Source organism: Oratosquilla oratoria, chromosome 33 (genome assembly GCF_046742065.1).
Source record: "Oratosquilla oratoria isolate Oo_2021 chromosome 33, ASM4674206v1, whole genome shotgun sequence".
Taxonomy (NCBI): Eukaryota; Metazoa; Arthropoda; class Malacostraca; order Stomatopoda; family Squillidae; genus Oratosquilla; species Oratosquilla oratoria.
This window is the reverse complement of record NC_134809.1, coordinates 46,422,436-46,436,381: the sequence shown is the minus strand read 5'-3', so window position 1 is coordinate 46,436,381 and position 13,946 is coordinate 46,422,436. Positions and strand designations below refer to the sequence as shown.

Here is a 13,946-nt window from a genome sequence, read left to right as displayed (position 1 = left end):
GAGCCAAGATGAGAGGGAGGGAGGGGTGGTGAATGGGAGTGGAATTGTCACTTTTGACTTTGGCTACCTCTCTTGAAAGGGGAAAAAGCCCTTGATATATGTATTTGTACATGTATATGAAACTCGAGGCAGTAATTGTTTGATTGATTGATTGATTTATTTTTGTCCAGTGGTTGAACTTGACCATTTAATTTGATTACTAGAGGAGCTCACAAATCCCCACTTCACCCTGAGAGGCTGGTACCTGGTCTCTGTTACCTGACTATATGAGGGCTGAAACTGCCATCCATCAAACTTCTCATCTCGACTTGAGTGGCAAGAATGAATACAATTGAGAGCTAGAGTTTAATCAATAACCTTTTCATTTATTATTCTTCTTTCCACAGGTGCAGAGAACTGGAAGCTTTGGCCACACTTTCAACATCCTGTGGACAGAAGAGAAACTGGGTATCTTCACAAAAGGCTTGTCACCCCGTTTGTTCCAGACAGTAATTTTTTCCTTCATGATCATACTTGGCTATGAATCTGTCAAGCGGTTTTCTGTGAGTGAAGAGTATAAGGAGGAGGTGCGTTGGTAAGGAAGAGGGACAGTTGTGTGTTAGTACAACTGAGTATAAGTGAGCACTAGGTGTAAAACTGGGTAACCTGTGAATGAAGAGTAATTTTGTATAGTTAGCTATTGTTAAAAACAAACGGCTATTTTTATTTTCTCAAACGAGTAGATTACCTATAATAATATGTCTTGCTGCATTGCCTCTGACCTGGGCAGTGGGTAGCAGACAGGGATGACCCCTCATCCACAAGGAGCCAAGATAGAAGAGACAACAAATGGGTTTTGGACAGTTGTGGGATGGGCAAAGAGTGGATGTATACTTTGACTTAGCTACCCTCCTTGTAAGGAAGAAAAGGTCTTTTGGTATATGTATATATGGTTAAAGATATAACACAATAAGAATAGATGTGTGAGTGAACTGTTCATTAATGGTCATGATATTGGTATACTCATTCCCCGCTTTAGTATTTTGTTATGATTGTTATACCAAATACCCATACCAAATCCCTTCTCTGACAATCATCTCTCTGTATACCAAGAGCTTTTTCCCCAATACAAGGGAGGTAGCCAAGTCAAAAACCAAGTACCCACTCCCACCCATTTCACTTTCCTCCATTCCACTCCCATCCACCACCTTTTCTTCTCTCTCATCTTAGCTCCTCATGGATGACAGCTCATCTCAATATCCTGCCCACTGCCCTGAGTCAGAAACAGTGGATGGGATACAGGGATGGCGTGTCATTCATGAGTAGCTAAGATACATACATATACATATACCAAGGCTTTTTCCCCCTTCCAAGGGAGGTAGCCAAAAAGGGAAAGGCATAAAAACACTCCCACCCATTTCATCCCTAAACACACTCCACACCCCTCCCACCCTTCCTCTCATCTGAGCACCTCCTGGATGACGGGTCATCCCTGCACCCTGCCCACCGCCCTGGGTCAGAAGCAGTGTCGCAAGACACAGTACATCCACAGCAAGGCCGCTTCATTTAATCGGCGACCCCCCCCTCTCCGTCCCCCTTTGCATATAAGGCGAGGACGGGGAGAAATCCCTTCGGGCTGCGTCAAAAATTACTCACACATACTACCCCACCCCCCTGCCCATTCCTCCTCATGCAGTCACAACATCATCCATATACAACCATTCTCCACTCACCTCTGTCTTCCGTCCTCTCCCTTCCTTCCTCAACAGACATTCCCCTCTTCCCCAAAGCCCCCTTCACCCCATCCATCCACCTCATCCTAGGACGTCCCCTCATCTTCACTCCCTCCACATCTGCCTTCCATACCTCTTTTACTAGTCTTTCTTCACTCATTCTTTCCATGTGTCCAAACCATCCTAATATTCTTTCATCAACCCTATCTCCCAAATCCTTTTTCACCCCTGTTCTCCTCCTCACCTCCTCATTTCTCACTCTATCCAGCCTAGTAACCCCCACCATACTTCTCAGACACCTCATCTCAAACACATTCAAACTCCTTCTCTCTTCTTCTCTTATGTTCCACGTTTCTGCCCCATACAGTGCTGTTGGCACAATCACTCCTTCATACAGTCTCCTCTTCGCATCCATTCCCAAATGTCTATTCCTCATTACACTCTTTAAACCACCAAGGCATTTACTCGCTTCACTCAATCTACATTCTACCTCCACCTTCACTCCACCTTTTCCTGCTAAGATGAGAGAGAAGAAAAGGTGGTGGATGGGAGTGGAATGGGTGGGAGTGCCTTATGACTTGGCAGTGTCTCTTGTAAGGGGGAAAGATAGATGAGCGAGTGCCAAAAAAGGGATTTGGTATTGTAAGACATTCAAAGACCCATGAAGTACCTCAGAAGTTTGGGAAATTGAAAAAAGGAATTTCTTTAATTGTTGTATCCTCTGTATTTCCTATCATTTAAAACTTTATTTTTAAGTGTCCTGTACCCCAGTGGTTATGTATGGGTATGCCATGGGGTTAGTTGGATACTGATACTTGGTTAACACCTAAATTCCCTTGTTTTAGTAGTCCCCAGACAGCCTCAGAATGAAATGTTGTACATTATATATATAAAATTATGAGTGATTAGATAACAATTACAAACAAAAATAATATTACAATATAAAAGTTGATAGCCAGAACCCAAAAGCACTGTGTTTGATTGCCTTACCATATTTGTTTCCCAACACTGAGTGATGTATCTAGGTACCCTGACATAATAGTGTTATCTTCTGAGTATGAATAAATCAGTTTAAAATCTGTCAGGTTATTATCTTGATACTGTATATAACAAAACAGCCTTGGTTTGGTACAGATGTACATAGACAGGACATATCATTATCAGCATTGATAATAGATGAATTTCCAGTAGTAACAGTCATAGCCCCACAATACCCTGTTTGGGGTATTGGAGCATGTTATTGTTGGGTTAAAAGCCACATGTCATTTTGTCTGTGATAGAGGGAATCTCTGTTCACAGAGAAATGAGGCTACTTGTACTGTCCCTCCATTATGCTGGCCCCCTACTCTTAATACTGGCCTGTACCACTTCTCTGAATATTTGTTTCCTTTTTTGCTGAACCCTGTGGTAGGGGAGAAAGAGTATTGCCTCATAGTGTTCCCATTGGAGCTGTAAAAAGCAACAAAAATGGGGCGGGGATAGGACTAGGCATCCTACTCTCTGTAGCCCCAAAGGGGACATTCCTAAAAAAAAAGCAAAGGCATAATGGGGTCTGGGAGGAGTTTTCCAACCAATGCCCTAAGGTTTGGGTCTTTTAATGTGCATGGATGTGGTATAGATGAGAGTTGAAGGGAAGAGATAGGCAGTATGAGTATACGAGAAGAAAGATTGATGTGTTGGCATTGAGTGAAACAAAATTGAATTAGAGGGCCAAGTTTGAGTTTGGGAATGTAGTTGGGAGGGTGTCAGGAGTGAAGAGAGGATAAGGGAGAGAAGCGGTGGCTATACTAGTAAATGTAGAGATAGGTAAATGTGTGGTGGAGTGGAAGGAGGTTTCTTTGAGGTTAATGTGGATCAAGGCAAAACTGGGAAGGGAGATGTGAGTTTTTGTAAGTGCATATGAGCCTGGTAGTGAGAAGAGTGTAGAGAAAAGGGAGGCTTTTTGGATAGATTTAAATGAGTGCATAGAGGGTTTAGGAAGAAATGTCAATGTAGTGGTATTGGAAGATCTCAGTACCATGTAGATGAACCAATAGACAGAATGGTTGGGAAGTGTGAAGTTCCAAGAAAAAATTGTAGTGGAAAGTTGATGGTGGAGATGTGCCTAGAAGGAGAATTGACGATAGCAAATACAGTGTTTAGGAAGAAAATCGAGCATAAGTACGCATGGGAGAGGGTGGTGGATGGAAGAGTGGTAGATAGGGCTTTAATAGACTATACAGTGGTAACCAGGAGGCGAGTAGGAAGATTTTTTTATGTACATGTTCTAAGGGAAGAAAGTTGGGGAATATCAGATAATTTTTTGGTGGAAGTTAAGTTGAGAGTGGAAAATGGATGGAGAAAGAGGAAAAGGACAGACGGTAGGGAAGTGCTTAAGTAAATTGCCTAAATGAGAAAGAAGAGGAGGAATACAAGAAGCTGAGAGAGGAGTGGGAGGGAGTAAAGGATAGGATAGAGTAGAATTAGGAGTGGAGAAGGAATGGCGATGGTTCAAGGAAGGAGTCACAAGGTGTGCAAAGATGGTGTGTGGAACAAGGAGGACAGGAGGAAATAGAAGGAAGGGTAGTGAGTGGAGGGATGAGGAAGCAAAGAAGGTTGTAGAAGAGAAGAAGCAAGCATTCACAGATTGGTTACAAAATAGGATGAGAGATAAAGGAGGCAAAGAGAAGAGCAGCTGTGAAATGGGGTCAGAGTGTGACAGAAAATTTTGAAAGTAATAAAAATGTTTTGGAAATAAATAAAGAGAGGAAGAGGAGGCGAATCAAGTAGAGAAGACAAGGTAAAAGGTGAAGATGGAGAGATGATAATGGAAGAGACGGCAATAAGAGGAAGATAGGCAGAGTATTTTAGGGAGATGCTAAATATGTAGGAGGATAGGGAGGGAAAGGTAGTTGTACTGGGAAGTACTAAGAAAATGACAATGATGAAGGAAATTGAGGAGAAATAAGGAAAGATGAGGTGAAGGCAATTGTTAAGATGATGAGAATAGGTAAGACGGTTGGATAGATGTTATGCAGAATGTCTAAAAAAAGGAGGTACAGTTATGGTGAACTGGCTGGTGAGGTTATTTAATGTTTGTTTAAGAGAGTGTAGAGTGTCAGAGGACTGGAGGAGTACCTGTATAGTTCAACTTTACAAGGGAAAAGGGGACAAGTGTGAGTAGTAGTTTCAGAGGGATCAGCTTGTTAAGTGTAGTTGGGAAGGCTTATGGGAGGGGTTTTGAGAAGATTAGGAGGGGAACAGAGGGAGTAATTGGTGAGGAACAGTGTGGGTTTAGGACAGGTAGGAATTGCATAGATCAGATATGTGAGAAAGCTTTGGGAAAAGATAAGGATTTTTTTTGGCCTTTATGGATCTGGAAAAGGCTTATGACAAGGTAGACAAGAAAGCACTGTGGGAGGTATTGCATGTATATGGGATAGGAGGAAAGCTGTTAAGAGCAGTCGAGTTTTTACAAGAGTTGTAGAGCCTGTGTTAGAATCAGAAATGGAGAGAGTGAGTGGTTTGAGGTAAAGGTGGGACTTCATCAGGGATGTGTTATGTCACCTTGGCTGTTCAATTTATACATGGATGGGGTGGTGCGAGAGATAAATGCAAGGGTAATGGGTCAGGGATTGGAGACGATTGAAGGAAATGGAAAAAAGTGGGAGATAAACCAGTTGTTGTTTGCTGATAACACTGCACTTGTAGCAGGATCAGAGGAGGGATTGAGGAAGTTAGTGACAGGGTTTGGGAAGGTGTGTGAAGAAAAAGTTGAAGATAAATGTGGGTTAAAGTAAGGTGATGAGATGTACAAGAAGAGAAAGTGGCAGCAGACTGGAAGTGAGTATTAAGGGAGAGAAACTGGAGGAAGTGGATAGTTTTAGATACTTGGGTGTGAATGTGGCAAGAAAGAGAGTGGAGGTGGAGGTAGAATGTAGACTGAGAGAAGGAAGTAAATGCCTTGGATTAAGAAGCGTAATGAGAAATAGACATTTGGGAATGGATGCTAAGAAGAGATTGTATGAAGTGATAGTGCTGACAGCACTGTACGAGGCAGAAACATGGAACATAAGAGAGGAAAAATTTGAAAATTTTACCTAGTTGTATTTTACAGGACGGGAGCTATGCTCGTAGTGACCCATTTTTGTCTCTCTCCACGTCCAGTTTATTCTTGAAATCGTGTATAGTTCTGGCATTTACTGTTTCTCTGTTCAGTTTGTTCCAGACATCGATCACTGTGTGGGAAGCTATTTTTTTTCAGGTCTCTTCTGTAACTGGCTTTCTTTAGTTTCTTTTCATATCCTCTTGTTTCTCTTTTGTCCCATTTTAATAGGTCGTGTCTATCGAGAACTTCCATCCCTTTCATAATTCTGAAAATGGTCAACGAATCGCCTCTTTCCCTTCTCTGCTCTAGTGTTGACAGCTGTAATTTTTCCAATCTTTGTTCATATGTCAGATTTGATAGTGTGGGTGCCATTTTTGTCACTGCTCTTTGGATTCTTTCTAATTTTCTTATTTTTGTTGTTGTAGGTGCCCACATTGATGCAGCATATTCTAATTTTGGTCTTATCAGTGTAACAATTATTTTCATAACTATCTCCTCATCCATGTAATCGAAGGCCACTTTCATTGATCTTAATAAGTTGAAAGTCTTTCCAAATAATTTATTTACATGTTTGTCAGGTGTCAAGTCACTTGAGATGATTACTCCTAGGTCCCTCTAGGCTGGATAGAGTGAGAAATGAGGAGGTGAGGAGGAAGGGGGTGGAAAGGGAGTTGTTGTTGTCGTTCCCTAGACTGTCTGTCCGAGCAGTCCCGTCTCCCCAAGGAATGCCACAGCCAAAACTGGGTTTTCCCACAAATCCTTTATAGAGTGTATGTTGTGTTGTTTGTGTGCATGATTGTGTATAATGCAGTCTTCCATTATGTGTTGTATGGTATGGGGTGAAGTGTTACATCCTGGGCAGCTGTTCACAATGTGGTCATCCAGCTTCTGGTAGCATAGAAGTGCTGGGTGGTGGCCGCACCGCAGTCTGGCCAAGTGGACTCTGTCCTTTCGTGGGAGAGAGGATTCAGAAGGGTGGATATCAGGGGGTCTGGCATGCAGCAGTGTGTTGTCTTTCAGTGTGTTAATGGAGCGGTGAGTGATATGATTATGAATATGTTTCCGGAGGCTGGTATTTGGTGGTTGTGGAGGAAGAGAAGAGAGTATCTGTGTGTGATACAGGTCTTTGGGTGTTGATTTAATGTTTCTTGGTGTGTGTGGGTGTTCTGCTATGTAGTGTAGTGGGTGTGATGTGTTTGTGGTGGCTGCAGCAAGTGTTTGTGTGCCTCTCATGTCGAGGTGGTCCTTGACTTTGAGGACTTTTGTTTCATGGTGTAAATGGTCTGTAGGTGTTGTATTTGTGCAGCCTGTAATTGTTTTTAGGGCTTTGTTTTGTATGATTTGAAGGGTGTTGTGGTGTGTCTCACTGAGATTAGAAGCCCATGCAAGACTCGCATAATTCATCACTGAGCATATGCATTGTTTGTATATTGTTGTATTAGTTTCTTTGTTTTGTCCAAATGTTGTTCCAGTGATTGACTTAAGTGCGTTAAGTCTAGGTGTGGATTTGTTTTTTATGTTTGTGATGTGTTGTTTGAAAGACATGGATGTATCGTATGTTACACCAAAAATTTTCGGTGTATTTGTGTGTGGTATTAGAGTGTTGTTGATGTAGAGATGAGGTATGTATTTGTGTTCTTTTGTCCAGTTGGTGAGAAGTGTTGCTGTAGATTTGGTTGGAGCTATTTTGAGTCTGTTTGTGATGAACCATGTGTTGAGTGTATCAAGGTATGGCTGGATTATTTCTGCAGCTTTGTCTGTGTTACGATGTGTGCATGTGCACAACAACATTGTTTCTTATCACAGTAGATCTTGTTATAAGATATTGTGTGGCATCAGCTATCACCAACAAGTCTGCTTAGACAGTGGTTGGCAGCATCTTAAGAAATTGGATTTCATTGTTTGGTGCTCCAAGGAAACTTCTCTCTGACAATGGACTTGAATTTGATAATAGTGATATGAGAGAACTTGGCTATCTATTTGGTGTTAAAATTTTAATTACTGCTGCAGTCCATGTAGCAATGGAACATGTGAACGGTTGAATGTTGTAATTGGTAACAGTTAAAAGTGAGGATATGAAGTATGATATTGACATAGCCTTGGCTTGGTTGGTGTCAGACCATAATGCATTGGTGAATAATTCCAGTTTTAGCCCAAACCAATTAGTATTTGGTGTCGATCCTGCAGTGCCATCTGTCACTAGGAGCTCCTTGCCTGGTTTAGAGTCAGTTTCTGGCTCGGATATTGTGCGACAAAACTTGAATGCTCTGCTCTTGGCTTGAAGGGAGTACCTCAAATATGAATCTAGTGAAAGGATCAAGAGAGCCTTGCATCATAATATGCTCACAATGGAGATAAGTAACCTTCACAATGGTGATGAGATGTACTTTAAGCATAATTATGATCAGTGATGGCATGGTCTGGGCATAGTTATTGGCAGGGATGGCAAGCAGGTTCTGGTTTGTCATGATGGTGTTTATGTCAGAGCCCATTTTTGCTGATTATCAAAACTTCCCCTGAGGTCTTAAACAGACTTGTGTTAGATCATCCTTTGGCACTTGGGAGGCATTGAGGAATATGGAGGGGCATAATCACCACATCCAAAGTTTTTGAGCTAGTAATGGAATCCTGTAGATGGAAGCACCCTCTGTCTAGCCTTGAAAGTAGAATACTGGAAGTGGACCTTTATGTCCCTTTAACTGAGGGTATTTAATCATGTTCTGTGGCAAGTGAGAGTCATGATGAGGTGTACAAACTTCAAGCTCAAGGGGCGTACTTGGCTGAGGCAGCCAGCCGATCACCATGCTGGCTAGTGTTCTGCCTGCCTGCTCGGCCAATCACAGTGCCGCACCAAGTCTCTCATGCCTCCCTGCCTCAGTACACACATGTGGTGAGTTAAAGGGTGCCCACCTGTTGTTTCTGGACCATTATTTTCTTGTTTTATTACAGATACCGAGTGAATTTTGTTGTCATTGATTTTTCTATAAAATGATTATAATTATTTACATCACAAAACACTTATAAAACACAAACCAATAAGAGATTTAAGCTGAAATTTTCAGGGATTCGTAGTTTTAATACACTTGTTGACAGTGCCAAAAATTAATAAAATCAGATGATAAACACGTACACATGTAAAATTGCCCCTGGATTTTTTAATTTTTTCATTGAAGAAAAAACTATTTTTGAAAAAATATTTGTACTACCGAAAAATGTAAAAGTGAACCAATATGTTTATTATGAACTCTTAAATGACCACCTGGAGGATTCTTTTAATAGCTCAGGTGCTAACATCTTTCAACAAGATCATGCCCCAGCCCACACTGCTCGTAGTGTTACTCAGTGGCTTAAAGACTGTCATATACCTTACATAGCAGACTGGCCAAGCAATAGTCCTGACATAAACTCAATAGAAAATCTGTGGAACCACATTAAACAAGACCTGCAGGGTAAAGATACGAGCTCTGTGCCCAAGCTCGAGGCAGCCATTCTCCAATCCTGGGCTAGTATAACCCCTGCACATCTTGCCAAGTATTCCACTTCCATTCCAAACCGCCTTTGTGAGATCATTGCACGTAAAGGCCACCCATCAAAGTATTAGAGGTATGAAGTGAGCTTTTGTTTATTGATTTATGACTCATTCATTCTCCTCATCACTCATTCTCCCTAACCATTCATACTTCCTTGTCGAGCACTGTAGAGTGATTTATATCTGGAACAAACTAAACGGAGAAACAGTGAATGCCAGAACTATACACAATTTTAAGAATAAACTGGATGTGAAGAGATACGAAAAAGGGTCACTACGAGGATAGCTCTCGTCCCGTAAAATACAACTAGGTAAATACAACGAGGTAAATACAGACACACACACACACACACACATATGTATATATATATATATATATATATATATATATATATACATACATATATATATATATATATATATAATGAGGAACTGTCATATAATAAGGTTCAAATATAAGAATGACTCGGTATGAATATATATGTACGTGTACATATATAAAAGAGAGGCGAGAGAAAAACACATACATCAACCACAGATGGGTTTATTGGATAACAAACATCATAACTGTTCTATCTCAACAATAAAAAGAAAAGTAACACCAACACATGGACCAGTGTGATGGCCTAACAAAACAAATAGTAGTATAAATACTAGTACACTTTCCTGTTGGGGCGACTGAAGAGTCCTGCTCCAGACGGCGTCCTCCCACAGAATCCTCCTCCAATTGACGTGGCGTCCTCCCTCAGAATCCTCTCCAATTGACGTGGCGTCCTCCCACAGAATCCTTGATGGGATCTCCTGCTGGGTCAAGCGCCGAATCCTCCCACAGAATCCTCCTCCAATTGACGTGGCATCCTCCCACAGAATCCTCTTCACTGGATTTCCTGCTGGGTCAAGTGCCGAGTCCTCCTCCAGAATCCTCTTCCTGCAATGGCGTGGCGTCCTCCCACAGAATCCTCTTCACTGGATTTCCTGCTGGGTCAAGTGCCGAGTCCTCCTCCAGAATCCTCTTCCTGCAATGGCGTGGCGTCCTCCCACAGAATCCTCTTCACTGGATTTCCTGCTGGGTCAAGTGCCGAATCCTCCTCCAGAATCCTCTTCCTGCAATGGCGTGGCGTCCTCCCACAGAATCCTCTTCACTGGATTTCCTGCTGGGTCAAGTGTCGAATCCTCCTCCAGAATCCTCTTCCTGCAATGGCATGGCGTCCTCCCACAGAATCCTCTTCACTGGATTTCCTGCTGGGTCAAGTGCCGAGTCCTCCTCCAGAATCCTCTTCCTGCAATGGCGTGGCGTCCTCCCACAGAATCCTCTTCACTGGATTTCCTGCTGGGTCAAGTGCCGTATCCTCCTCCAGAATCCTCTTCCTGCAATGGCGTGGCGTCCTCCCACAGAATCCTCTTCACTGGATTTCCTGCTGGGTCAAGTGCCGAGTCCTCCTCCAGAATCCTCTTCCTGTAGGACTGGGAGGAGGAGGAGAAGTGGACCGCCACGGAAGGCGGCCGACGGAAAAGTGTCCTCGAAATCCTCTGCGCCCTCCCTCTGTAGATCGGGGAGGGGGAGGAGAATCGAAGAGGGGCTGTACTGCGCATGCGTGGGCACTCACGTGACATCTTCCATAGGCCTGGGCACTGGCCTGCGGTCAAGAATTTTCCCACGCCGCGCGTCCTCTTCTTCCAAGATGGTCAGTCCAGCTTGGCACCGCGTGGCCCTGTGGTTAGCTTGTGAGCGCGCGGGTCGCCGTGACAAAGAATCGCGTCCTGGTCAAGGCGGCCCTCCTTGGGGAACTAGACCACATGGTACAGCTTGGTGTGCGTCTTGGCGGGCATTTCGTGATGCTTCTCTGGGTAGGCCCACGTGGTACAGCTGAACTCGGGGACCACGTGGTTAGCTTGGTGTAGGGGCCGTGTCATTATATGACATTCTTCCAACGACGATTAGCTCGCAGCCTGTCGCGAGCTAAAGAAAAAGTGTGCCCTATTCAGCCCTTGCTGTCTCAAACTCAGGAGTGAGTGGAAAAAAACCTCCTTGAGGGAAAAAACTCTTCCCTGAGTTTGAGGGCTCTGGCTTTCTCTGGCCAAAACGGCATGACATACAATGTCGATTGTGCCTGTGTGTGTGTGTATGTACAAGTGTACTTGTATACCTAAATGCTGTCCTATTCCTCTGGATCTGGGGACAAAAAGATACAGCAGTTATACGTTCACAAGAGGTTTCCCAGACTGGACAATAAGTCTACCCCCACACTCTCACTTTCTTAATGTTTCCATTTCTATATTCACTGCTGAAGGTATAATCCTCACCTGGTGAGCCTGGCGTTGGCCATCTTGAACGGTTTAGATATGACCGTATCCAAGACGAACTTACCTTCGTGAGGGTAGAAGTGGAATTCTTCATTCCATCTACCAACCAATTACTCACGTCCGTTAGTGCTGTAGTTCCTCTCTCCGCTGCCCACAACTTCCTGATGCGATGAGCTACCGGGTGCATCCATCCGTCCTCCTGGAGTACTGCTCCGACGGCGTTCTGGGTATGTCTTCCCGTAGCGTAAGGAATTGCTGGGATCGGGGGAACTGCATAGACCTACTACACTCATGGAATGCACTCCTCTTTAAAAGGTTATGCAACGGAAACGCTGCCGTAGCGTAATCTGTCAACTCTCCTATCTGAATCCTATGACTGGAACTTCTCTGGTTCCGCTAACTGTCCAAAGCCGGAATCCTTCCTTGGCTCTGCAGGACTCGAACGGTGGGTCTCTACACCCTACCTTAAAAAACTGGGTTCGAATAGCTCACTGGCTGAATCCCTAGTCACTCTCTACAGCTCTCTCTCTCTAACCAGAACTGTCTCTCTCTCTACAGCTCTCTCTAACTAGAATCTGTTTCTCCTACAGCTCTCTCGAACTAGAAACTGTCACTCTCTCTACAGCTCTCTCTCTAACTAGAAACTGTCTCTCCTACAGCTCTCTCGAACTAGAAACTGAACTCTCCTACAGCTCTCACTAGCTGAAACCTCCTACAGCTCTAACTAGCTGAAACCTCCTACACCCACTAGCTGAACTCTCCTACAGCTCTCTCTAGCTGAAACCTCCTACAGCTGTCACTAGCTGAACTCTCCTACAGCTCTAACTAGCTGAACTCTCCTACAGCTCTCACTAGCTGAACCTCCTACAGCTCTCTCTAACTGAACTCTCCTACAGCTCTCTCTAGCTGAACTCTCCTACAGCTCTAACTAGCTGAACTCTCCTACAGCTCTCACTAGCTGAACTCTCCTACAGCTCTCACTAGCTGAACTCTCCTACAGCTCTCACTAGCTGAACTCTCCTACAGCTCTAACTAGCTGAACTCTCCTCTAGCTCTCACTAGCTGAACTCTCCTATAGCTCTCACTAGCTGAACTCTCCTACAGCTCTCACTAGCTGAACTCTCCTACAGCTCTCACTAGCTGAACTCTCCTACAGCTCTCACTAGCTGAACTCTCCTACAGCTCTCACTAGCTGAACTCTCCTACAGCTCTCACTAGCTGAACTCTCCTACAGCTCTCACTAGCTGAACTCTCCTACAGCTCTCACTAGCTGAAACTCTCCTACAGCTCTCACTAGCTGAAACCTCCTACAGCTCTCACTAGCTGAACTCTCCTACAGCTCTCACTAGCTGAACTCTCCTACAGCTCTCACTAGCTGAACTCTCCTACAGCTCTCACTAGCTGAACTCTCCTACAGCTCTCACTAGCTGAACTCTCCTACAGCTCTCACTAGCTGAAACTCTCCTACAGCTCTCACTAGCTGAAACCTCCTACAGCTCTCACTAGCTGAAACCTCCTACAGCTCTCACTAGCTGAAACTAACGCTCTCTACAGCTCTCTCTCTAGGCTGAACTAAGCACTCCGACAGCTGACTGCCTACAGCTCACACTAGCTGAACTAAGCACAGATCTCTTCACCCTACCTTGAACTACTCGTCACACTCTGACTGTTCAACGGCGACCCGTGTCTCACCTGCCTGACCTGTACTGATGCCGGCTAAGTCGACCATATGCAACTACAGGCCAATCAGTTTGACATCGGTTATAGGAAAAATGCTTGAATCAATAATAGTAAATAGACTCAGAGAACACATTGAAGGGCATAATTTAATTCGTGATTCACAGCATGGTTTCTCCAAAGGTAAGTCATGCGTGACTAATCTTCTATCCTTTTACACTAAGGTATATAAGGCGTCAGACAACAATGAAAATTACGATGTTATTTACCTTGACTTTAGCAAAGCGTTCGACAAAGTGCCACACCAGAGACTACTAAATAAAATCAAAGCCCATGGCATAGGAGGAAAAGTGTTAGAATGGATTAGAGCTTGGATTAGTAACAGAAAACAGCGGGTCAGCATAAATGGAATAAAATCCAGGTGGGGCAATGTTACTAGCGGGGTCCCCCAGGGCTCGGTTTTGGGTCCCCTATTGTTCATTATGTATATAAACGACTTAGACGATGGGTTAAATAGTGATGTTAGTAAGTTTGCGGACGACACTAAAATAGGACGCCTAATTAGGTCAGGAGAAGACGCCCAGATTCTGCAGGATGATCTTAATAAACTGTTAACATGGTCGGTGAAATGGCAAAT

The 13,946-nt window shown here is 43.7% G+C and overlaps 1 protein-coding gene across 2 annotated transcripts in view; it reads left to right on the top strand.

Moving 5' to 3' along the window:
• Positions 1-13,946, top strand: part of LOC143017890 (solute carrier family 25 member 44-like) — a 42,211-nt gene that overhangs the window by 15,620 nt on the left and 12,645 nt on the right. For both annotated transcript variants that reach the window (XM_076172924.1, XM_076172925.1), the window contains one exon: positions 387-9,402. In XM_076172924.1, coding sequence (XP_076029039.1) covers positions 387-578 — 192 coding nt within the window. In that variant the 3' untranslated portion in view covers positions 579-9,402. The remainder of the gene's footprint in view (positions 1-386; positions 9,403-13,946) is intronic.